We start from the raw sequence: 26,575 nt of genomic DNA, 5'->3' as shown, positions 1-26,575 counted from the left end.
TTTTAAAGAATTGTACCTCTTATTTCCATAAACAAAGGTAATAGGCTACCCATACCAAAGTAGCATAACTATGAAAGAAATCATAGATTTATATCATAATCATAATAGCTATATATTTTTTTCTGTCTTTAGTCATTACCCCTAACTTGCTCTAAAATGGCTAAAGATTGGAAAAAACTAACAGAGATTAGGACAGTCTTGGGAAAATGAGATCATGTCTACAAGGTTGTTTATGTACTTTATATGCACAGGTACGTAACTGAGCATGAAAAATAACTGTACGGCCCTTGCCTTTTTTCTGTGTTTCCCTGGAGACTGGCTAGGGACTGGTTCAGCAGTTCCTTAGTTTGCTTATTAGAACCAAGGCAAATGTTGAACAGTTTACACCCCGTGTGCATCTGATGGATCCTTGCTTTGCACATTGGTTGTTGAATGTTTTTGAATATTATCCCTAATTAGAACTCTCAATAGAAGAGCTGCTAGGGAATAGGAAACACTGGATTTTTCTTATCTTAGAATTTCAAGTTCACTCTCTGTGTCTCTTTCTTTCCCTTCTCCTTCCCCATATTTATATACATTGATAAACTTATACATGTAGGATATGTGTGTATAAATATACATGTGTTTATATACACAAAATATATTGTCTTTGTGAAGTTAAAATTTAAACCACTTTTTGAATATTATTATACTTCACTGTAAATTTAAATTATTAAAAATTGGTGTTTTCAATATAACCAAAATAGCTGACCATTTTTTTCCAAGCCCTGACCCATTTCCCCAAGCTTTATTTTAATTAGCCATGAAAACTTTGCATTCAAAGCGAAGTTTTAAATGCTTCAGCACTGAAGCATTTATTGTTTTCAGTGTACATAAAATTTTAACCTACTAGACAGGAGACCGGCTGATAACCCCAGCAGCCTAGAGTTTCAGAGCAGCCTAAGGTAGGACAGAAATAGATGTGCTGAACATAGAATTAAGAGTGTCCGTGACTGATGCCAACCAGCTTTGTCTTGTTTGTTGTGGTGTCCCCTAGGATTCAGGAAAAGAAGCGTAGCACTAAAAATCAAGGAGGAAAAAAGCCATAGGATACTGGGCTGTGGTCCCAGATCTGCCACTAACATGAGACAAAACCTGTCACTTCGTTTGTCCTCAATATTCTTAGCTATAAAAATGAGTGATTTGTAATAAGTTATGTCTAAGGGTTCTTCTATGTTTTCTTCTGTGATTCCAGTCACAACTTTCTGCCTTCCTTTATTCCAGTCTCAGCATTTGCGTAGGCCACATAATATCAAACACAGCTCAACACACAGATGCTGTTCATTGGATTAGATTTCTTCCTAGCACTAACAATGAATCCTAGTGCAAAACTACAGCATCATGGACCATTTTGTGAACCTTCACCTCAATGACCATTAGATCTCCTAGTGGCTCAGAAGACTACATTTGCTTCAAATTGCCAAGTTTAAGATCAATGACTGAAAAGTGTGAAAAAAATATTCTATTTTTCTCTAAAAATAGAATATTCCAGAGTATTCTGGGTTATCTGTGTAGTGTAATGTATTCTTCACTATGATACTACCATCTGTTCCTGGTAAACTTTCCTAATATTGTCCCAAATTTGGTTAGATCCTCAAGTGAACCTTAACAGACATGATGTTGTCTTCTTGAATAGATCTGCTTCAGTTGTAGGCCATTTAATTAGCCTAGCTGTCAGATTAAAAAAACTAGTCATTAAGACTATCATTTTTTGATTGTAAACTTGATCTACAACACTTTTTGATGACTTAAACTTTAGACTGAGAAGGACAAAACTGCTTGGGGAACAAGCAGAGATGTGTCCTTGACTTGCACAAGATTTTTATATTACCTAAGATCTAAAACTTATCCTTGGAGAAGGCAATGGCACCCCACTTCAGTACTCTTGCCTGGAAAATCCCATGGATGGAGGAGCCTGGTAGGCTGCAGTCCATGGGGTCACTAAGAGCCGGACACGACTGAGCGACTTTGCTTTCACTTTTCACTTTCATGCATTGGAGAAGGAAATGGCAACCCACTCCAGTGTTCTTGCCTGGAGAATCCCAGGGATGGGGGAGCCTGGCGGGCTGCCATCTATGGGGTCGCACAGAGTCGGACACGACTGAAGCGACTTAGCAGCAAAGTTTATCCTCAAACATTTCTTTATTTAACTCTCATTTCTAATTACATCTTTTCTGTGGTTTTGTCACAGCAATCATATCTTGCATTAATACCACATTTGAGGATCTTTGGGTGTAAAACATGTTTTGTGAGAAAAACATCTAAATGACTAAAGGATGTGAGATATTTTGCTAAACTGCCACTGCTAATCTGCTTTAATAGTGTCTTAATATTTTGAAGCCTTGACAAACTTAGGAACTTGGAGTCAGCTCTAGACCTCAGGTGTAGTCAGATTCATTACGGGTCCATGGGGCCAAAGCTGGTGGATGGTCACTTCACTGGTCAGTTAGAAAGCATCTGTTAAGTACCCATTGTGTGTTTGACACTATAAAATAAAAAGAAGTGGTCAGAGCCCCTGGGAGTCTCTAGTCTTAGACAACTACAAATTAATGAAAGGTCTAAAGTTTCATTCTTTTTGGAATTATTGAACTGAATTCCAGGAAACACATTTATAGATAGGGATTTCAAATGAAAGAGGACAGGAGAGATGTCCAGCCTAGAATAGAGATGACCTGGGCATTCATTTGATGATGCCTTTGACCAAGAAACATTGATATTTTAGGAATCAGTGAAATAAAATGGACTGCAATGGGTGAATTTAACTCAGATGACCATTATATCTACTACTGAGGACAAGATCCCTTACAAGAAATGGAGTAACCTTCATAGTCAACAAAAGAATCTGAAATGCAGTACTTGGGTGCAATCTCAAAAGTGACAGAATGATCTCTGTTCATTTCCAAGGGAAACCATTCAATATTACAGTAATCCAAGTCTGAACCCCAACCAGTAATGCTGAAGAAGCTGAAGTTGAATGGTTCTATGAAGACCTACAAGGCCTTCTAGAACTAACACCCCAAAAACATGTCCTTTTCATTACAGGGGACTGGAATGCAAAAGTGAAAAATTAAGAGATACCTGGAGTATCAGGCCAGATACCTGGCTTTGAAGTACAAAATGAAGCAGAGCAAAGGCTAACAGAGTTTTGCCATGAGAATGCTCTGGTCATAGCAAACACCCTCTTCCAACAACACAAGAGATTACTCTATACATGGACATCACCAGATGGTCAATACCAAAATCAGACTGATTATATTCTTTGCAGCCAAAGACTGAGAAGCTCTAAACAATCAGCAAAAACAAGACCAGAAGCTGACTGTGGCTCAGATCATGAACTCCTTATTGCAAAAATCAGACTTACATTGAAGAAAGGGGGGGAAACGATTAGACCATTCAGGTATGACCTAAATCAAATCCCTTATGATTATACAGTGGAAGTCACAAACAGATTCAAGTATTAGAACTGATAGACAGAGTGCCTGAAGAACTATGGGCAGAAGTTTGTGGCATTGTACAGGAGGCAGTGATCAAGACCATCTCCAAGAAAAAGTAATGCAAAAAGGCCAAATGGTTGTCTGAGGAGGCCTTACAAGTAGCTGAGAAGAGAAGCTAAAGGCAAAGGAGAAAAGGAAAGATATGCCAATTTGAATGCAGAGATCCAAAGAATAGCAAGGAGAGATAAGAAAGCCTTCCTCAGTGATCAGTGCAAGGAAATAGAGGAAAACAAGAGAATGGGAAAGACTAGAGATCTTGTCAAGAAAATTAGAGATACCAAGGGAACATTTCATGCAAAGATGGGCTCAATAAAGGACAGAAATGGTATGGACCTAACAGAAGCAGAAGATATTAAGAAGAGGTGGCAAGAATGCACAGAAGAATTATATTAAAAAGATCTTCATGACCCAGATAACCACAATGGTGTAATCACTCACCTAGAGCCAGACTTCCTGGAATTCGAAGTCAAGTGGGGCTTGGGAAGCATCACTACAAACACAGCTCATGGAGGTGATAGAATTTCAGCTGAGCTACTTAAAACCCTAAAAATGATGCTGTAAAAGTGCTGCACTCAATATGCCAGCACATTTGGAAAATTCAGCAGTGGCCAAAGGACTGGAAAAAGTCAGTTTTCATTCCAATCCCAAAGAAAGGCAGTGCCAAAGAATGTTCAAATTACCTCACAATTGTACTTGTCTCACACACTAGCAAAGTAATGCTCAAAATTCTCCAAGCCAGGCTTCAATAGTATGTGAACTGTGAACTTCCAGATATGCAAGCTGGTTTTAGAAAAGGCAGAGGAACCAGAGATCAAATTTCCAGCATCTGTTGGATCTTTGAAAAAGCAAGAGAATTCCAGAAAAACATCTACTTCTGCTTATTGACTACACCAAAGCCTTTGACTATGTGGATCACAATAAACTGTGGAAAATTCTGAAGGAGATGGGAATACCAGACTACCTGACCTGCCTCCTGAGAAATCTGTATGCAGGTCAAGAAGCCACATTTAGAACTGGACATGGAACAACAGACTGGTTCCAAATTGGGAATGGAGTATGTCAAGGCTGTATATTGTCACCCTGCTTATTTAACCTATATGCAGAGTGCATCATGTGAATTGCAGGCTGGATGAAGTACAAGCTGGAATCAAGATTGCTGGGAGAAATATCAATAACCTCAGATATGCAGATGACACCACCCCTTTATGGCAGAAAGCAAAGAACTAAAGAGCCTCTTGATGAAAGTTAAAGAGGAGAGTTAAAAAGTTAGCTTAAAACTCAACATTCAGAAAAGTAAGATCATGGCATCTAGTCTCATCACTACATGGCAAATAGATGGAGAAACAATGGAAACAGTGACAGACTATTTTGGGGGGACTCCAAAATCACTGCAGATGGTATTGCAGCCATGAAATTAAAAGACGTGTGCTCCTTGCAAAAAATGCTATGACCAACCTAGACAGCATATTAAAAAGCAGAGACATTACTTTGCTGACAAAGGTCCATCTAGTCAAAGCTATGGTTTTTCCAGTAGTCATGTATCAGTGTGAGAGTTGGACTATAAACAAAGCTAAGCGCCAAAGAATTGATGCTTTTGAACTGTGGTGTTGGAGAAGACTCTTGAGAGTCCCTTGGATTGCAAGGAGATCCAACCAGTCCATCCTAAAGGAAATCAGTCCTGAATATTCATTGAAAGGACTGATGCTGAAGCTGAAACTCCAATACTTTGGCCACCTGTTAGGAAGAACAGACTCATTTGAAAAGACCCTGATGCTGGGAAAGATTGAAGGCAGGAGCAGAAGGGGACGACAGATGATGAGATGGTTGGATGGCAGCACTGACTCGATGAACATGTGTTTGAGTAAGCTCTGGGAGTTGGTGATGGACAGGGAAACCTGGCGTTCTACAGTCCATGGGGTTGCAAAGAGTCGGACACGACTGCACGGCTGAAGTGAACTGAACTTAACCAAGAAATGTTCATTGAGTGCCAGTTGTAGTCTTGTCGCTAGGGATGCAAAAGTCTTTCTATGTCCTCTTATATGGTGGCCTGACTTAGGAGCCTAATTACAGACTGAGGCAGGAATGGGGCCAGTTTAGGGTGGATGGCGAATTAAAGCAGGATTATTTAAGCTTCAGCTCTGATCAGAGCTGTCCAGGACCAGTGAAGGTACCATGAGTTTATGCATATAATCAAGATATGCATGTAAGAAAGCCTGGCCTGGTCTTGGAAATCAGCTGAAGCTTCCGTCTAACAGGGAGGATAAGAATTCCAGGAAGTGGACACAGTATTTGCTTAAACCATGAGTTGGCACACTTCCTCCTATAGGCATATCTTGCCCATGGCCTGCTTTTGTAAATAAAGTTTAACATTTTTCTCCATAGAAATGTTAGGTATTTCTACTTAACTCCTAATTATCTGTAATTTGTATTACTATTGTTAAGGATATCCTATTTTTAGTCACATTCTCTATTTTACTTGTAAGTGATTGAGCATGGCAAACTTGGTGAAATCTTGTTAGTTCTATAATTTGTTAATTCTGTCAACTCTCTCAAACTTTGCTATCTTCCCCATTTTTTTCTAAGCCCAGTGCCTAGCCAACCCTTAGTTCATGGGCTACACACAACCCATCACCATTTTTGTAAATAAAATCTTACTGGAACTAGCCATGACTATTTGTTTACATATTGTCTATGAATACTTTCTAGCTATATGGCAGAGTTGAATCAGAGATTGAGTGTCTCACAAAACCTAAATAAAATCCTTGCTGTCTCTGTGTACAAAATATTATTAACCTTGCTAATCTCTGACCACACAATAATATCTTTAAATACTCGAAGACTGTCCATCAAGACTTGTTCTTTGTGGCTCCAAAGACTTGAACTAGGACCACAGCATACAAATTAGAGGGAAAGAGAGGTTAGTTCAAGTAGAGAGAACTTTTAGTAGTAAGAATATAAATGTACTTCGTCACAAAAAGACTAAAGTTGGCTTTCTTTCACCTAAAAGTTGATGGATTTATAATTAATTGCCCAAATGGGAAACTCTTAGCAAATTACTTCAGAACTTGTTACAAATCAGGACTGTCCCAGGCAAGCACAGATAAATAGCTACTCTACTTTCAGAGGATCCAGCTTTCTGGAACCCAAGGATTGAACCCAGGTCTCCTGCATTGCAGGCAGATTCTTTACCATTTGAGCCACCAGGGAAGCCCCTCGCTGGAATAGCTCAGATTATCTCTGCACTGTAACTGTTGAGAAGTAAGGAAAGAGATGCAGGTTTGAATTAGGTCAAACAGTGGGATTTGTTTTCGCCTCCCACAGATTTCTCTTATATATATATATATATATATATATATTTGTTTGTTTATTTATTTATTTATGGCTGTGCCAGGGACGGAGGAGCCTGTTGGGCTGCTGTCTATGGGGTCTCGCAGAGTCGGACACGACTGAAGCAACTTAGCAGCAGCAGCAGCAGCTGGTCTTAGTTGCAGCTTGCAGGATCTTTAGCTGTAGCATGTGGGACCTAGTTTCCCGACCAGATAGGTCCCCTGTATTGGGAGCGCAAAGTCGTAGCCGCTGGACCATGAGGGAAGTCCTTCTCACAGGTTTTTGAAGTCACATTAAAACCTCACATGTAACAAGTGATAGACAACCTTCCGGTGTCTTATTCTTCTTTTCCAGCACTGGGGAAGTTCTTGTTTGCACAATTGTTGGCTCTAACTCAGGGGAATTCAGTGATCAGGGAGTGAGTAGTGATAGAGAGTCTTTGGACAGTCCCCTCGATCTTACAGTGTCTCCTTCAACCCAGGGCAAAACAAGGCTTTCCTGAAAGAATAAAGTTCTGAACTCAGCCAAAGAAATTAGTATGCCTAATCAGATATTTCCAAATATTTTTAGAGAAATGGGTTTTATATCATATGACTTATTCCTCAAGAACAGCCATGTGGAAGCTCTACATAAGACAGTCTTTTGCAGTTTTTCTTCAGTAGTAAGTCCCACTCTGTGGAAGCTGGTAAAAGTCCCTTCTGTGGTTTAATTTACAAGCATAGATTCCAGCTAAGGCAGGTGTTGGCAAAATCTTATGGCACAAAATTCTGCAAACTGGCCTCCTTCTGCCAAAACAGCGCTCTGCAAATTGTAGTTAAACAAGCGTGGTGTGTGGCTGATTTCTCTTTTATAGTCTGCAATTTGGTGGTTATTTTGTCACATTCTGGTTCTCACAGACATCAGCATCAGCATTAATAGTTTTTCCAGTTTTGAAAGGAGGACAGCCATTGCCACAAGGGTTGTCTGCAGAACCCAGGCTCATGATTGGCTTTGTCACTGGTGGGATGTGCTTACTTGTCATCTCCCAGTGACTAGTCCATGATGTCTGTTACCGCACGGTCCAAAGCTTAACCCCTCATGGTTGCTACAGAAGTTCCCTGGAAGGCGGCATCAACATCAGCTGGGAACTTATGAGAAATGAACATCCTCAGGCCCCGTGTCAGCTTACTAATTTAGACACTCACGTCCTCCAGGCGATATAAAGTTTGAGAAGAGTGGTTTTGGAAAAAACACCTAGAAATTTGTAGCATGCCTTCCTTAGAAAATAAACATGGTTATTCCATAAACCATGGAAGGAGATCAAACCAGTCAATCCTAAAGGAAATCCTAAATATTCATTGGAAGCATTGATGCTGAAGCTGAAGCGCTAATACTTTGGCCACCTGATGTGAAGAACTGACTCATTAGAAGAGACCCTGATGCTGGAAAAGGCAGGAGGAGAAGGGGACGACAGAGGTTGAGATGGTTGATTGGCATCACTGACTCGATGGACATGAGTTTGAGCAAGCTCCTGGAGTTGGTGATGGACGGGAAAGCCTGGCATGCTGCAATCCATAGGGTTGCAAAGAGTCGGGCACGAATAAGCGCCTGAAGTAACTGAACTGATTCCATAAACTGTCTGAGCCAGGTGACGCTAGTGGTAAAGAACCCAGCTGCCAATGCAGGAGACATAAGAGCCGTCTCCTGGGTTCCATCCCTGGGTCAGGAATATCCCCTAGAGGAGAACGTGGCAACCCACTCCAGTAGTCTTGCCTAGAGAATTCCATGGACAGTGGAGCCTGGCAGGCTATACTATCCATTGGGTGGCAAAGAATCAGACACAACTGAAGTGACTTAGCATATACACGCACATACATTCCATAAACAATTAATTGTTGCCTGCATTTGCCACATGACTATGCAAGGCTTTGGAAAAGGGTAACTACAAATGTCATGAAAATAATGATCAGGTCTGTGATATGCACATTGTGCCCCTGTGGTTATGGTTGGTGTTAAATGAATGTCTATTGAATTCATTAGAATGTAAATACAGCTAAGCCCCTACCTCCTAAGGACTTCCATGTATCAAATTTCAAGGGACATAGCTTTCACTGTTGTGGTGGTGGCATTGTTCTTACTCCCATGAATAGAAAACATTGACAATGCATCTTAATAAATCAAAACTTTTTTCACCTTATGTTTAAGATTGTAGATACAGATGCTTCTATTTAGAATTGAAAGCAAGAGTTTTCTGCAATGTATTAGATTGGCCAAAACATTTTTGGGTTTTTCTATAAGATATTATAGGAAAAATCTGAACAATTTTTTGGACAATCCAATATATATTTTTAGTCAGGAGAAAGGAAATATTACTGAGATTATATGACCTGGTTGATCCTGACAACATTGTATGCGCTTTAGCTTCAGCTTTACCTTGGTTATGTAGACGCACCTAGACCTTTCTATCTTCCCACCTTTCCAGATAGTTTGAAGATAGAAAAAGGATTCTGAAGCAGTTCCATCAATGGCATCACTTTTTGCCTAATTATTCTATAAATCACCAGAGCAGCTGTAGGCCAATTAAGTTCAAAAATGTGCAGGTGGTCAGAGGAATGACTAGAAAAAAATGCACTCCTGTTTTAAGGGACCTTGTGTTTCTTAAAAGATATAAAAGGCAACAGCTTTTTAAATTGAGAGTAGCAAAGGGCCAAAATAGTTAAAATGAAAGAAATAGTCAAATAAAAATGTAACGTGTGCCAGATGTGAGCAAATTAAATGGAACACTACACACGTGTTCCAAAAAACGTTCATAATGTAGTTGAAGAGAATGGCTTCTTTCCTTCTGTTATGACTTAAATGCTAGGACAGTCTTTATATATAACTAAAAATTTTTAAATAGCAGTGAATCCGTGCCACTCCATCTCTGATCCCAATTTTGTGTCCTGTAACTACTGCCGTAAATGAAGTACAATCTTCATCATTACTGAGAACACTGTTACTCAGTTCCTGTAGCCGTAAATAGAGATCACTGTGTATTCACCCAGAAATCACTCCATGTGACCACATAAACAACCTGCACAGATTATGTTTTCTCACATTTTAGAAAAACATAGTCTGAAGTGAGTGAACTTGACCAATCGCCATGGTAATGCTTAAGAACAACTTCCATGCCCAAGAAGACTTAAATGTTTGGTTTAATGACTATTATGTGTCCCAGTATGAAGGGCCACATTGCCCCATCTTACTCCCTTTCACAAATCCCTACCTATTACAGTTTGTTTTTTTTTCCCCCCATATGCCTTGAACTGAGCTGAGATTTGTGAGGAACAGAAAAAATCACAAGTACTTCCATTCCTCAAAGAAGTGAAAGTACAACAGAAGACATGGCAAGTGTATAAATAGCTATAAACATGATAGAAAACAGCAGTGCTATTTGAGAGTGCCCAGTTTATTTGTAAAATGTTTTATGTTGGTTTTCTTACTGAGCACTTATTAAGTGTGAAGACGAAGATAAAAACTAGCATGAAAAAGACAGACATATTACTTGATATCATGGGGTTTACAATCTGTATGGAAGACAGAACTAAACATGAGAAATACATATGATAATTAACATAAAGGAAAGAAGATATTCACAGAGAGTGACAGCAGGCACCTATTTTAGATAATGTGATCAGAAACACTTCTCAAAGGGGGAGTCTTTTGAGCTGAGACTTGAAGCAAAAGTCATCCATGTAAAAGTCACGGGGAACAAAAGAAAAATGAAAACATATAAAAGTGTCCATAGAAACACTTGCATGTGAACATTCATGGTAACATTATTCATTAAACAGCAGTGAAAACCATGCCATAGCCAAAGAAGAAGCAACCTAAGTGACCACCAACTGGTAACTTGGGTTGAATTATGTGTCCCCAAAAGATATTATATGTTGAAATCCTAACCTCCAGTACCTAAGAATACAACCTTATTAGGAAATAAATTAGTTAGATGAGATCATATTGGAATTGGGTAAATCTTTAACCCAATATGACTGATGTCTTTATAAGAAAACAGTGGGAAGACCCATGGAGAGAATGTCATACAAATCAGAGGTTGGACTGACAGAGCTGCAAGCCATGAAACACCCTGAATATTGATGACCACCACCACAAGCCAGGACGAGGCAAGGAAGGATACTCCATGGTTTCAAAGACAGCACAGCCCTGTCGACCCCTAATCTTCAGAATTGTGAGAGAGTAAATGTATTTTGCTTGAAGTCACTTAGTCTGTGTCTCTTTCCAAGGACAGTCCTAGGAAACTAATACAGCTGGTGAACAGATGACTAAAATATTTTTCTTCTGTACAGCAGAATATTATACAGGCGTAAAAAGGAAGGAACCACTGATAAAAGCCACGCCATGGATGAACTTTGATAACATTATGCCAAGTAAAAGAAACCAAATGCAAAAGACCATATGTTATATGATTTCATTTATATGTAATGTCTAGAAAAGGCATATCTATAGACAAAACAAATTAGTGGTTGCCTGAGGCTGGGACTGCTTCTGGGAATTAACTGTAAACAGGCATGAGGGATATTATTTGGGGGATGGAAATGTTGTAAATTGAGTTATGGTGATGATTGCCCAACTCAGTCAATTTATTAAAAATCATTACATTATATGTTTTTAAAAAGAAGTCAGAGGAGACCGTGAGAGCTGAGGCAAAAGGTTTAATACTTTTTGGTCATTTACAGACTGCGGTGGGCTAGAGCATAGTGTGTGCTGAGGAAAGGGTACAGGATGCTGAAGGAGAGGACTTTGAGTCTAAGCCATAATGGGTGAGATTTTAGGATAAGCAATTAACAGTTCAGGGGGCCTCAGACACTAAGTAGTGATGTTTCAATTGCTTAGGACAAAGCTGTGTGAGATAGTTTTTATCCTTGGTGTATCTTTCATAGCTGGATTATAGAAACCAGGTTTGTATGTAGTGTTTATAGAACAAGGGGACTAGGAAAACCTGATCATGGCTGACACAGCCTTGACCCCCATATTTTCACTTTATCATCTCATCTACCTTCCGTGCATGAGGCACTGCAGTGGAAGTTGTCTTGATATCCTGGGAGGACAAAAGACCTTTTCTCTTGGAGTTCTCTTGTGTCACTCTAGATCGGAATCTGCCTGCCAGTGCAGGAGATACAGTTTCGATCCTTGGTCCAGAGAGTCCACATGCCACGGAGCAACTAAGCCTGTGCACCACAACTACTGAACCCAAGCACTAGAGCCCATGGACCAAAGCTACTGAGCCCGTGTGCTGCAGCTACTGAAGCCCATGCGCCTCGAGTCCATGTTCCACAGGAGAGGATGCCTCAGTGAGAACCGCACACACCACAGCACAGAGTAGCCTCCACTCAGACAACTAGAGAACGCCTGGGCAACCAAAAAAGGGAGAGAGAGAGAGATGAAAAAAAAAAAAAAAAAAGAACCTCTTCCTCTCAAGGCAGATGTTTTTTAATTAACACTGCTCTTAGAGTACACAGCCACACACACAGCACTCAAAGGTGTTAGCTTGTTCCTGCACTCAGAGTCATACTACTGATATTTATGGGATGATGAGTCACTTGTTTGGGCTGTTTGTTAGCAAGTTCAGCAGAAGTGTGTGAATGCAGGTGTTAGTAAGCACTGTCTCTTTCTGGTCCAGCTGTGTGGCACATGCTCTAGGAAAAGCAAAAGGACTCAGAGACTGGCCACAAAGAGAAGAATGGTTTTGTATCTGAGTGGGTCACACATGGATTTAGTATATTTGAATTTAGTTTGGGAGTGTTACTCCCGAAGTGGTGAGAGGCCATAGGAAAAGATTTAGACCAGAAATCAGGGACCAGGCTTGCAACCTTGAATGCTGGTCTGTTGTGAAACTAAAGACAAACTGTTTAACCCTTTGGGGATTCCAGGCTTGCTTGTAAAAGACAGAGACAGACTAGAACTGTGATTTCCATTTTGGTGGAGGGTTTAAGGTTCTTTTTAGAACAGGTTGTTGCTAGGTATAGGTCCTTTCTTCAGAAAAGTGTACATCTGTGAATGCCAATATTAAGAATCCTGAACTGGGACTTCACTGGTGGTCCAGTGGTTAAGACTCCATGCTTCTAATGCAGGGGGTACAGTTTCTATCCCTGGTCAGGGAACTAAAAATCCCACATGCTATGTGGCATGGCCAAAAAAAATTTTATTAAAAAAAATTGCTGAACCAAACAATCTCAGAGATGCCTTCCATGGCCAATCCTCTCTGTCAGTTTATGAAAAGAAAATAACAAAATGACTATGTTCAGCTTTGCACAAAGTGAAGTTGCTCAGTCGTGTCTGACTCTGAGACCCCATGGACTGTAGCCTACCAGGCTTTTCCATCCATGGGATTCTCCAGGCAAGAATACTGGAGTGGGTTGCCTTTTCTTTCTCCAGGTCTGATGACATACGTCTCAACAAATCTAGCAAGGCTATTAGATCATCTGACTCTAGGGGTTGATTTTTTCTTTTTTACACATTGAAGAAATTCCCTTGCTGCTGCTCAGGCTATGAAGCTGCAGATAAAGAGGGTCACCTCTGCAAAACACATAGAATTGTTTCTCTGAGCCATTGTTCCTGTCCCTATCCATACCTTACTTTGAACCTTTTCATCTGAATCCTTCGATCTTTTTTTTCTCTAACTGTAGGAAACCTAAAGAAGAGATGAAATGGAGGATCCTATCATGTTTTAGTGAGCTAGATAATTTTAAACTTTATATTGCCACAGTTGAATCAGAGGCCGTAGAAAATGACTAGAAATTGAACAGAAATGAATCTATCAAAACAACTAGAGTAGTGGTAGACAGCATTAAGAATGACTGATGAGAAATAATTCATAAGCATTTAGTTATAAAGCATGGACTTAATTTGTTAGGCTTTGGCACCTTGGCTATGATTGTACAGTAATTTTTTGATATATTGGAAAGTAAGAAAATAGGATCTTTATGATAAAACTACCGTTGGCAAGATGGGTATCACTTACAGGCTATTTCCTATATTTACTACCTATTATTCTTTTATCATCGTTTCAGAATAGAATAAAAATATATGAACTTTGTGTTACCTTGCATATACCAATTTATGACTCATTCAGATTGGCCTTCAAAAGTGAAAGATAATTTGTGGTTATAAACTAATTACTCAGAAATGTTCTTTACAGAGACACAACTAAAGCATGCACATATTTTTTAACATATTTTAAATTTTCTGCAGTATTTTTCCAAAAAAAAAAAAATGTGGTATTAATGGTGACTAGGACTTAACCACCCCCCCTTTTTTCTTCCATGACTACATTTTTAACAAAGTGTTTTTGAGAAGCAGAGTTGTCCACATGGAGAATTTAATCCTAGGCAGATGGTGTGGTGCTGGAATACACATTTCCTCTAGCAGTAACTGGGAAAGAAGCCACAATTCATGGCTGTTGGAGATAGGAGCCTCTTTAAATGAAGGGATTAATTACACACAATGATGTATAGGAACATCCTACATTAACACAAAAACACTTGTGTATGTCTTAAAAGAATCTCCAAGGCTTAGTTCCTTTGTTTATTCACAGGGGTGATGGGCGAATATGAACCAAAAATAGAAGTGCAGTTTCCAGAAATGGTCCCGACCGCAAAGGGAACAACGGTGAAGCTGGAATGCTTTGCATTAGGAAAGTAAGTTCTGGTTTCTCTCCTCCATTGTCCTCCCTCCAGCTTGGGCAAGTAAAGAAAATTCTTTGCACTGTTCACAGTAATGGTTTATGAAGTAACTGAAAAGCAAGCCAAGCCTCTCTCACTGTGATTGTGTGTGTGCCTCTTTGATTCTGTCCTCTCACCATGGAGAAGGGATGTGGCATGGCGTGCAAGAAGTTAGCTGCCACTATGGACACGGCCACAAAGGAGAGGAGAATGAGCAGTTCTGAAAGTGTTTCATTCTGTTATGAAAACCTATAATGTACATGTTGTCTGACCCAGAATGACAGGAAAACAATGGCCTTCATCTGAGGTACAGTGAAGTTGACTGTTTGGAAAAAGGTAGAATTTCATTTGGGTCCCAGCTTACAGAGTGTGCATCAAATTTTTCTTCTATTTCTTTTTAAATTGAAAGTCTCTTCTTTCTAGTTTTTTGTTAAAATTTATTTTATTGAAGTATAGTTGATTTACAATGTTGTCTTAATTTTCGCCCTATAGCAGAGTGATTCATTGATACATATATACATTCTTTTTCATGTTATTTTCCATTATGGTTTATCACTGGATATTGAATACAGTTTCCTGTGATATACAGTAGTACCTTGTTGTTTATTCATTATCTATAAAATCATTTGCATCTGCTAATCCCAAGCTTTCAATCCATACCTCCCCCACCTCCCTCCCCCTTGTCAACCTTAAAACTGTTCTCTATCTTTGTGAGTCTGTTTCTGTTACATCAGTTCAGTTCAGTCACTCAGTCAATTCTGACTCTTTGCAACCCCACGGACTGCAGCACGCCAGGCTTCACTGTCCATCACCAACTCCCAGAGCTTGTTCACATTCAGGTCCATCAAGTCGGTGATGCCGTCCAACCATCTCATCCTCTGTCGTCCCCTTCTCCTCCTGCCTTCAATCTTTCCCAGCATCAGGGTCTTTTCCAGTGAGTCAGTCAGTTTTTGCATCAGGTGGCCAAAGCATTGGAGCTTCAGCTTCAGCATCAGTCCTTTCAATAATTATTCAGGACTGATTTCCTTTACAATTGTCTGGTTTGATCTGCTTGCAACCCAAGGGACTCTCAGATAAGTTCATTTGTGTCATATTTTAGATTCCATATATAAGCAATAGCATCTTCTTTCTACTTTGGCTAGAGATTGGCAAGACCTGATATTCTCTAAGGAGTCTCTGTTTTACAGAGTCATCTGAAAATTATTCACAACTTTATTATTCAATCTGTGGAGTTTTCTCAGTTAAGCCTACTTGGGAACCAGTTAAATTATCCCTAGAGTGTCTGTCAAAGAGCATAAAGAAAATGAAAAATAGATCAGTTAAGATTTTGCCAGTAACCCTGCAGAAAAGGTTTGGCATCAGTGATAAAAACTTTCACCTGAAATAAGAATTTTTAGTCATTGGTGCACTTTAATGATGCATGTGAATCTCTGTAGCCAACCTCATTTATCCAGCTAACCCACTGCCAACTCCTCACCCTTTTCCTGGGCCCAGATGTGGGTTAAGGCAGGGACACTAACTTTTGCTCAGCTTCTGTTTTAGCAAGTAATCTATATTCAAATCATTTTTTATTTCATAGCAACCATGCAAGAAAGTTGTTCCATTTTTTTTTCAATTTTATTTTTAGTTCTAAAGAAAAGATTCTTTTGCTTTTCCTGTTTTCAAGTCAGGGCAGTATACTCTACAGTAGTATCTTTACTTGGGGGCCGAAAAATACAGCGCTCATTCTTTGTTTTCTGAAAACTTACTCCATTAAATACATTATGACATAGCTATAGGATTGAACACTGTACTGACATTAAAAGTCAACTTGTAAAACAACAGGTAAGACCTGGAAAATGCCCATTATTTATCACTAAGAGACTAAAAGTAGATTGCTAAACAGTCAAAGATGGTCCCATTTTTTATTTTATATATGCTCAGATGCTTTGGTCATGTCTGACTCTTTGTGACCCCATGGACTATAGCCTGCCAGACTTCTCTGTCCATGGGATTCTCCAGGCAAGAATACGGGAGTGGGTTGCCATGCCCTCCTCTAGGAGATCTTCCAGACCCAGGAATCGAACCCACATCTCCTGTATCTCCTACATTGCAAGGCAGATTCTTTACCACTCAGCCACCAGGGGAGCCCATATATATATATATATATATATATATATATATATATATATATATGAAGCTTAATGCAAAGAAAAGATGAAAGAACGTAACTAGATGGTATAGGAACATGTTTGGAGAGTTCTGCAAGGTGACACCTCGAAAAATCTATGGAGTAAGACAGCAAAATTTATGTTGTTCCCACTTTCAAAGGGAGTATGAATTAAACTCCATTCACACTACTTGAATGGCACTAGAATGAAGACAAAGGACCCAAATTGGGCTCCTCCAGTCTACACAGAAGTGTTTGGATACACACATGCAGCTGCAGAAACACATCATCACGGCCCACTTAAGAGCAGAAAGACTGTGTCGAAGAACAGTTATTTGTACTGGCACACTTTAACTGTCTCATCACATGTAAAGATACCCATAATGTACTTTTGATAGAGCCCTTTCCATATTTTGAGTTAGTTTCTGCCTAATGAACTTAAATTCCTCTAAAACAAGTATAGTTGAGTTGATGGCTCTAATTTTTAAAATACCATCTCAGGTTTCCCAGAGAAGATTAGCAGGTTTTTAGTCTAGTTTCTTGTCTGTGTGTGCCTTTCTGAAAAATAAATAGATAAATAATTGTATCCCCTGCTAGGAAGCCGCAACTCAGAAGCTGTGGTTAGCTCGCTAAACCATTGATCTGCAGATTCAGTAATGCCCTTACAATTTAAGATGCATTCTAACAGTTTCAGCTGCAGGATGATAGATGCCTTGAGAGTACTTAAAGTCCCCACAGGTTGCCTCTTTCCATATCTCGCTATTTTAAGATAACTTTCCCCAAACCACCCTCCTAATGGACTGCTAGAAGTTGGTAAGGGCCCACACAGGGTGTTCCAAGAGGCAAAAAGTGAAGCTGCCAGTTTCTTATCCACTGAGCCTTGAAACTGAGACCACATCACTTCTGTCTTATTTTAAGTCATAGTAGCCACCTGGTTCAAGCAGAAGGGGTTCTGGACCACATCTTAGTGGAAGGCATTTTTAATTCTCCACATTTGTGCATGGACTTTTAAAAATTTTTATATTTATGATCTTAAACAGATGCACTGGAAAAAATGTAACAAGCATATAAAAATCTGTTTTTATTTCATTGGTAATATTGTATATTATATGGAATACCTTCTTTAAGGTTAAGAAAGGTTATTTGATTTTAAGGGCTTCCCTGGTGGCTCAGCTGGTAAAGAATCTGCCTGCAATGTGGGAGACCTGGGTTCAATCCCTAAAGAAAACACAGAATACATAATAGTACTAGAGATGTGAGTATCACTGAAATTATAATAGTGATACATGAATAAATGACTTTTGGGGAACACTGTCTAGTGCCAGCTATATAATGTTTGGAACCAAGAAGGAAGGAATTGTAACGAGCATAGATTCAAATAAAAGAAAGTTTCTCTAACATGATTCACTCCCTTTTTTTCTTGCCACCAGTCCAGTACCAACTATTATCTGGAGAAGAGCTGATGGAAAGCCGATAGCAACCAAAGCCAGAAGACACAAGTCAAATGGGATTCTTGAAATCCCCAATTTTCAGCAGGAGGATGCCGGCTTGTATGAATGCGTGGCTGAGAATTCAAGAGGGAAAAACGTAGCAAAAGGACAGTTGACTTTCTATGGTAAGGTAGTGATTCCAGTTTATCATTTGTTGACCTTCTTGGTATTAAAACCCATAAGCTAGGAGATGTGCAGTCAAGGTTTTTCAGAAGGATTGTTCAAAATACCATTGTGTAAAACCCTGTTTGCTGCCTAATTATCATCCCCTGGGTTGTTCTGGGTGGGGAAGGGGAGGTTGGGGGCAGTGGTGTGGAGACAGCAGAGGGGAAGATACAGGCTGATGTGTTGAGGGATGCATATTAGCGTGAACACACTCACTAGGGACCTATTTTTCCTGCTGCCGTCAAGCTGTAAACCTGACAAGGGAAATGTTTTGTTATCCCTCCTCCTGATTTATTTATTTATTTCTAAACTCTCCGCTTTTCTTCATTCAAATTTTGACTTGGAGCTCGTGTTAATCCTTGGTAATTGCTCCTATTTGGTAGCAATTTATTGTGGTACCATGAACATTTCAAAATGCATGCTGTCCAAATTTAGTTCTTATCAGAGTGGAGCATGACAAATCTCTCTCACCCCATAGACTCTTTCTGTGCAGCTGCTCCTATTCCAATCAAATCATTGGCATTGATCCAAACAGAACACAAATGGAAAGCTTCTAGCACGTGGTCATCCACTGAGCCTGTCTTGGAAACCCAGTTAGGGTATCAATTTGGAATCCAGAAAGAGATTTCATCAGATAGACATTTTGAAATCAAATTGAGTTCTCCCAAGTTGGAACATGCCTGAATCCCATGCGTTGTTGAGCATAAATATTATAGATTGATAATTATTTAAGAATGGCTTAGGTGAACAACAATGTGTATTAAAGGGATAAGAGCAGTTCTTTAGGGGCAAGTTGTAGCAAAGACTTTAAACCTTCTGATGTCTTCCAACAACTGATACCACAAAAGTCTATTTATTTCATCAGGTCTTCTTCCAGAGTATTTTGGATTTCAGATATGGGGAAAAGATTTTGTTCAGTAGTCATGTAAGATTTTTTAGAAGCATGATTAGAAACTGGATGGAGCTTTTTAATATCATCTAGCCTTCGGCAACCTTCCCATCTGGCATTTTGGACTCATACCTGTGACGTTGCCCAAGGGATAATGAATGCACATGATGTTAGCCAGTCCTTCAGGTGATAACTTGAGCACCAATTGTTTAAATAAATATGCACCTTTTAAAAATCACCCATCTTCCTTCAACAATACTAAAAGATCAACTCTGCTCATGCCAAATGACAGACCTGATGCTTGATCTTTGCTCTTTCATAAACTATGATGGTTGACACCTTATTTGATTGGTTGAAAAGCAGAAGACATCACAGTTCATTGCTAGAAAAACTTAAGACTGAACATTACCGATTTGTTCAGTGAGATGCAATCACTGTCTTTTTTAAGTGTTTCAGTTCAGTTCAGTCCAGTTACTCAGTCGTGTCCAACTCTTTGTGACCCCATGAACCGCAGCACGCCAGGCCTCCCTGTCCACCACCATCTCCCGGAGTTCACCCAGACTCACGTCCATCGAGTCAGTGATGCCACCAGCCATCTCATCCTCTGTCATCCCCTTTTCCTCCTGCCCCCAATCCCTCCCAGCATCAGAGTCTTTTCCAATGAGTCAACTCTTCGCATGAGGTGGCCAAAGTACTGGAGTTTCAGCTTTAGCATCATTCCTTCCAAAGAACACCCAGGGCTGATCTCCTTTAGAATGGACTGGTTGGATCTCCTTGCAGTCCAAGGGACACTCAAGAGTACATTTTTCTCTTCAGTATAATAATCATCTCTCCTGCATCAAGTAGGAACAACCTGAAAATGTTCAGGTAAATGGCCAGTGTTTTCCTTTTTCAATTAGTTAGATTGATTTTTCCATTAAGTAGTTGTGATCCCTAAATGTTAGTTGTGTTGCTCAGTTAACTGATTGAAGTAATTTTTCACTTTCATGGTTTTCTTTGAAGCGAAATATCTGTTTTTCAGTATATTAAAAACATAGGAAATATTCTGTCACCAGAAGTTGGCATAGTGCTTTCTAGTAGGTCATAAGTTTCCTACACTGGAAACAGAAGATTCCAGAGTTAGTCTTCTGGAGAATCAACCTCATCAATAACCTTCTGGAGAAACAATGAAAGGTTTTCCGGGACCCAGCCTTGGAGATGAAAATCTGATGCTAACAGTGTTTCCCTTTTAAATGAAGTTATCTGCATTCATCCATGGGAAAAAAAGCCAAATGAAATGTGCCTGCTTTCTGAAGATAACTCAGCTTTTTCTCTGTTGTCAACCACCCTAGGTGTTAGAAGCTTGTCAGATCAGTTGACTTCATGATGGTGGGCTGTTGCATCATTTTAATCCTTTTATTTTCCCTCAACTAGCATATCAGTGACACGGAAATTATGGAGTTGTTTTCATTGTCACAGGAGAGCTTAATTATGCAAAAGTGCTTGGCTGTCATTTTTTTTTTTTTCTTTGTGGTCTCTGTTGGGTTTTCTCAATACAGTTTTCCCAATATCCAGCTGCCTAGATCTCCAGTTTAAATGAGTTGTTATAATTAAAATCACCATATATATTTCACAAAAGGGGAGAAAGTAGCCCCAGTTACTCATCCATGAACATGCTCTCTTTGTTGACAAGAGAATGTCTGACAGCGTTAAGATGTGCTGTGCTTGGGGACAATAAACCTTGGGTTTCAGCTTAGAGACCTGCTTGTCCTTTTTGGTTCCAAGTTGCTGCATCCCATTCATCCACTCTTCAGTTGAGAAACCAGACAGGTGTGCTCACTTTTGTTCTGGCCTGACAAAATGGCAATTTTTCTGATCCCACACTGAAACCATTTAACCTTCCTCCAAAGGCCTGCTAAGCATGGTTTTGTTGCTCCTACATTCCCTGTATAAGGGTCATAGGAGCCTGTATTCCTGGCTGGTGTGTTTCCACTGTGATTGTGTCTTTAGCTTAGCATGTGCTACTCATGTTTGGGAAGAATTGAAGCTAGTTCAAACATGAACATTTTTACCCATCTCCATCTTCCTGATTTATTTGTGCCATGGCCTATAATTGTCCCTGTGGTTTAATCTGCTCTTTCAGGTATTTTTCAGCATTAAAAACTTACTGAAGTAGATATTATATTTTCAAGGGTACATTACTACAAATCTTTCTTGCTTAAATGTTGACATTTTCCAAAATGACTTTAATATATTATTAATTTGTTCAAATAATTTTCTTATTGCCTACCAGGCGGCAGAGCATTAGACGCTTAGGACTATAAGACAAATCCCTGTCTTCAAGGAGCTTTTCTTTCACGAGGAGCAAACAGGCAATTCAGTATTATGCAAATAAATGAACTAGAAAATTTCATAAGGTGATAAGAGTCATGAAGAAGGTGGTTAGGATGATATGATAGCAGGCAACTAGGAGCAGAAGAAGGACTTCCCTGATAGCTCAGTTGGTAAAGAATCCACCTGCAATGCAGGAGACCCCAGTTTGATACCTGGGTCAGGAAGACCCACTGGAAAAAGGGATAGGCTACCTACTCCAGTACTCTTGGGTTTCCCTTGTGGCTCAACTGGTTAAGAATCTGCCTGTAATGTGGGAGACCTGAGTTTGATCCCTGGGTTGGGAAGATCCCCTGGAGAAGGGAAAGGCTACCCCCTCTAGTATTCTGGCCTGGAGAATTCCCTGAACTGTATATAGTCCATGGGGTCGCAAAGAGTGGGACACAACTTAGTGACTTTCACTTTCACTTTTCAAGAATAGAAGAAAGACTTCATAAGATAAGGCAGTCAGGGAAGACTTGTGTAAGATTTGACTTCTGAACTGAAACCTAAAGAGTGAAAAAGAGCCATGCTTTCAAGGGGTAGTGCTTTCCAGGCAGAAGGTAAGGAAGTGCAGAGGCCCTGAGGCAGAAGACTACTTAACATGTGTGAGATGCATCAAGGAAGCCAGCGTGGCTAAGTCCTAGTGAGAAAGGATAAAGGGTTTGGAAACAGAGAAGGGTGGCAGATTAGGCAGTACTTTGTAAGCCAGGCACTGAGTTTGGGTTTTATTCTGATAATGGGAAACCACTGTGAGATTATAAATGGGGAATGACTCAGTTGTATTCATGCTTTTAGAAGATCACTCTGGTTGTTCTGCGATGATTACATAATAGGGAACCAAGAGTAAAAGCAGGATAAGCAGTCAGAAAGCCAACCAGGTGAGAAATGATGGTAGCTAGGATGCAAAGAATGAAAATAAATGGAGACTTGACATATATTTTGGACTTAGAACCAGTAAGACACTTTTTTGTCATTCCTACACTTAGCCATTTTCTAAATATGGAAACTGCTTCCCAAAGAGATACTCATGTTACTGATTGAAGCTACATAGTAAGCAGAGTGAGTGATAGTCGCTCAGTCCTGTCCGACTCTTTGTGACCCCATGGACTGTAGCCTGCCAGGCTCCTCTGTCGATGGAATTCTCCAGGCAAGAGTACTGGAGTGGGTTGCCATCTCTTTCTCCAGGGGATCTTACCGACTCAGAGATCGAACTCCAGTCTCCTTCATTGCAGGCAGATTCCTTACCATCTGAGCCACCGGGGAAGCCCATAGTAAGCAGAGATAGGTTCCAGATGCTATGCCTGTTCTTTCATGCTGGAAGTTCTCAAGCTTCAGAGTGCAGTTAGAATAAACTGAAAATTGTATTAAAATACAGAACTCCCCAGAAGTTCTGATTTTGTTGGGCTAGTGTGGGACCTGAGAATTTGTATTTCTATTACATTTCCTGGTTGTGCTGATGCTACTTGTTTGAGTCCGCAGTGCAAAAGCCATTGCTCTTATGCAGGTTGTTTCCAGGTGGTAGAGTGAACCCTAAGAATAAATTACTGCAAATAAAGGTGTTCCTGCTTCCCGTGAAAGCTCGCAGACTTCTGTCACATCAAGCATTATGACCAGTCTACAAAGACACAGTGGAGGGAGGATGCTACAGTAATTATCTTTGAAAAAAGGAGAGGGAGGTATAAAATGGATTTAATGCACTTGATAATTATTCATCTTTCCACCTCATTATGTCTGTAGAATTCCTTTTTGCACAAATAGACCAATGGAATAACAGTCATCATTCAGAAGAATGAAACATGAGCTAAATTTCCTGATATTTAATACCTTTGTACAATTTCTCCTAGATGTAACAGGCATTAAGAGAGTAAAGTCATTTTCACCATGAGGAAATAGGGAATATAATATTCAAGCAGTGAACAAGACTGTTTTTCAATGAATATATAATGTTTGAGCTGGAAGGATCTGTTGGAGCCAACTCTTTGATTTTTACAAGTTAAAAATAAAGACCCAGAGACATAAAATAACTTACCCAAGATGATAGAATGAGTGAGAATCAGAGATCCTTTAGACCTGTTCTGTGTTCTTTGACTTGCCAATAAGACATTTTCATTAAATAGGTAAAAGGGAAAAAAAGTCATTAATCATTCAGATACTTTATCTGCTTGTTTTCCACAACCAAAGTCATAAATGAAAACATCCAGGTGAACAACTGAGTTTTTCACTTCCTATTTTCTAAAGAAGTGACTTATAATCACCTGATTATTGAGCCAAAAAGAGCTCTTTTTATTTTCCTTCCAATTTACGTCTATGGCTGTATGTCGAGACCTTGTGGGCTATGGTCCTTTGGCTCTAAAGATAAAACTGTGGACTTCATGACCCTGCAAATAGTATGGGAGGATATCTAGGGTCAGAATATAGAAGCATCATTTAGTGTGGTGTACTAATTTCCCCATAGATGTGCTGTATATGTGTGATCACTAGCTAATATTCAGTCTCACAAAGTGGCTTAAAGAATAGAATGACCAAAAGAATGAACACAGAAGATGAGATAATTTTGCACTCAAGCAAGAGTCTGCCTAATTGTCCCAAACAGAACTGATACCAAAACCCTTAATATCCTTGAGTACAGTTTAAGATAGATTCATCTTCTCTAAGGCTGTGTAAGCAACCGGAAATAATTTTGAATGGCTACAGGTAATCATTCTAATAGCAATTTAAATTATTTTCCCCCATTTTATCTTTTCTTTTTTTCCCCTAAGGGCTAAGGCTCTTGATGGCTTTTCTTTCTATTAGAAATTTCTGGTTTTGGACAGTCAGCGAGCCAGATACCTCTGAGAACTGTTTGACCACTAAGGTCAAACTATATCTGTCTGCAATATAAATTGTTATTGGACAAGATGCTTGCGCGATTCCAGTGGCTGGATTATGCATTGACTTAGGTTGTTTCTGGCAGTTGTTGAACAAAAGATTGGAATGAAGAGCTTGTTCATTTATGCAAGAGATTAACAGTGTCATAGAGTCAAGTAAAACACAATCATTTAACCTTGTATTTGAATTTGTATCTCGAGAACAAGACTAAATATTCGCTTTAAAGGAGAGATTCTTCTATTCAAACCCTGAAAGAATATGAATGGCCAAAACAGATGGTTCTGTTTTAATATGTGAATATGATTAATTCTGTTTAGTATTTGGGATCTACATATATATAATGCCCAAAAAGCATTTACATATAAACTTCTTTTTGAAATAATAGGGCTGAATCAACCTGTTCAAGCCTTCCATGGAGCTATTTTTTTAGCTACAGTGTTGCAAAAGAACCTAGATATTAAGTGATAAATACCACGGACCCACATACATTATCCAAAAAAAAAGTTAAAGGAAACAATATTTTCTCTTATGCACTAAAGTGGACCATTTGCTATCCAAGGACTTCAAACTCAGTGACCCAAAGAGATATGTAGAGATATAAACAATTTCCATCAGGCACAGAACTCTTCTATTACAAAAAACTCACTCACTTAGATATGATTCATCTAATCTAAGTGAGTGGCAGGAGAAAACTTCACTGTGTGGGTTTTTGCCCTGTAGATCTGCAATTGGCATGTTAAAAGAAAGATCATCTCATCCTTTGCCATATATATAATACAGTATTCCATTCTCAGTCCCCGTGGGCCCCTATCCAGATATTGACTTCAAGAGGAATGTGTTTAAATCATTTCAAATTTGGCTCCTATGAATTCATTTTACTTCAGGAGGAGTAGATTTTTGTCCTTCAAATCTGATTTCTGAGCATTAATTTTACTTTAAAAAAGAAAAGTATCTGACAATGTCTCACAAAGACTGAATTTGCTGTTGATTTCGCCTTGACCAGCACAAACCACTACCATTGAGCATTCTTCTTGAGCACCTTAACCTCTGTAACCCTGTTGGAAGAGAGAATGAGCCCTCAGAAGGGTTTAATTAGTTAGAACTTTGCAAGGTCTTTTCAAAATCCTCTCAAGGCCCTCCCTTCCCTTCGCTTCTCCCTATCCTCTTTGAGATTGCAAGGTTGTGTTTCCAGCTCTTTCTGTGTTTTTGAAAGAAAGCCATGAATAAGCCCAAGAGTTACAGGAAATCTATGACATTGAAATCTCTGTCTCTGCATGTGGTTTTGATGTTTCCTTTTTGAACTTCAACTTGACATTGCTTCATAAGTTACATTTGCCCTTTCATTTTATTTTTCTTCCTCACTCTCTTTGAAAAGTTTGGCTTCGTTGTTAATATTCCACACAGATTTCTATAGTTTTTCTTGTTTGCTTTGTTTTCATAGACCCTGTGGGGGGTAAATATTCAGCAGGTTGCATGTGAAATTAGGCACACAACTGCCATTAGCCTCATCAGTGTTGCACATCAAATTCTCCAGACAGAGAACTGAAAAGGTAGTATCTACCATTTGAGCTCCCTTTGCAAAGCACCAGGAAGATAAAGAACAATGGCAGACTTGCAGCTCCTTCAAGGATAAAGGTTACAACCCTGCGTTCAAGTTAATGCTTCTTGATGTTATAACTTGTTTTGAAAGCTGACCCTTTCAGCCTCCCCTCATTTGAAACAATGCATCATCCCCATCAGTAGAAGATTTGTAAAATTGTGTTTTGCTATTTGAAAAACATGAGATTTGCTTATAGATGGATAAAAGGAGAAAGTAGCATTTATTCAGGGACCTAGGGACCTCTGCTGGTTAAGTGAGTTGTTTTTCCAGTTTTTTTTTTTTTTTTCCATTATTGATAATATAAGCTTGAGCTCAACACTAGTCATTTCCTTTTGAATTAAATTATGAATGATTGGTAACCTCTTCGAATAAAGATACTGAGGTCAAGTCAGCTAAGAGATATGTTAAGAATATTGAGTAGCATCTTCTAATTAAATATGAATACCAGTTCTAACTATTGGGTTCAAGTTGGTAGGCATCATGCAAGTGCACAGGGCAAAGA

At 39.3% G+C, this 26,575-nt stretch overlaps 1 protein-coding gene across 3 annotated transcripts in view; it reads left to right on the top strand.

Moving 5' to 3' along the window:
• Nucleotides 1-26,575, top strand: part of CNTN4 (contactin 4) — a 1,031,287-nt gene that overhangs the window by 825,102 nt on the left and 179,610 nt on the right. For all 3 annotated transcript variants that reach the window (XM_055557494.1, XM_055557495.1, XM_055557496.1), the window contains 2 exons: nt 14,434-14,536; nt 18,140-18,324. In XM_055557494.1, the coding sequence (XP_055413469.1) occupies nt 14,434-14,536; nt 18,140-18,324 (288 nt within the window). The remainder of the gene's footprint in view (nt 1-14,433; nt 14,537-18,139; nt 18,325-26,575) is intronic.

Source organism: Bubalus kerabau, chromosome 20 (assembly GCF_029407905.1).
Source record: "Bubalus kerabau isolate K-KA32 ecotype Philippines breed swamp buffalo chromosome 20, PCC_UOA_SB_1v2, whole genome shotgun sequence".
NCBI lineage: Eukaryota > Metazoa > Chordata > Mammalia > Artiodactyla > Bovidae > Bubalus > Bubalus kerabau.
This window is presented reverse-complemented; position numbering and strand designations above follow the sequence as displayed.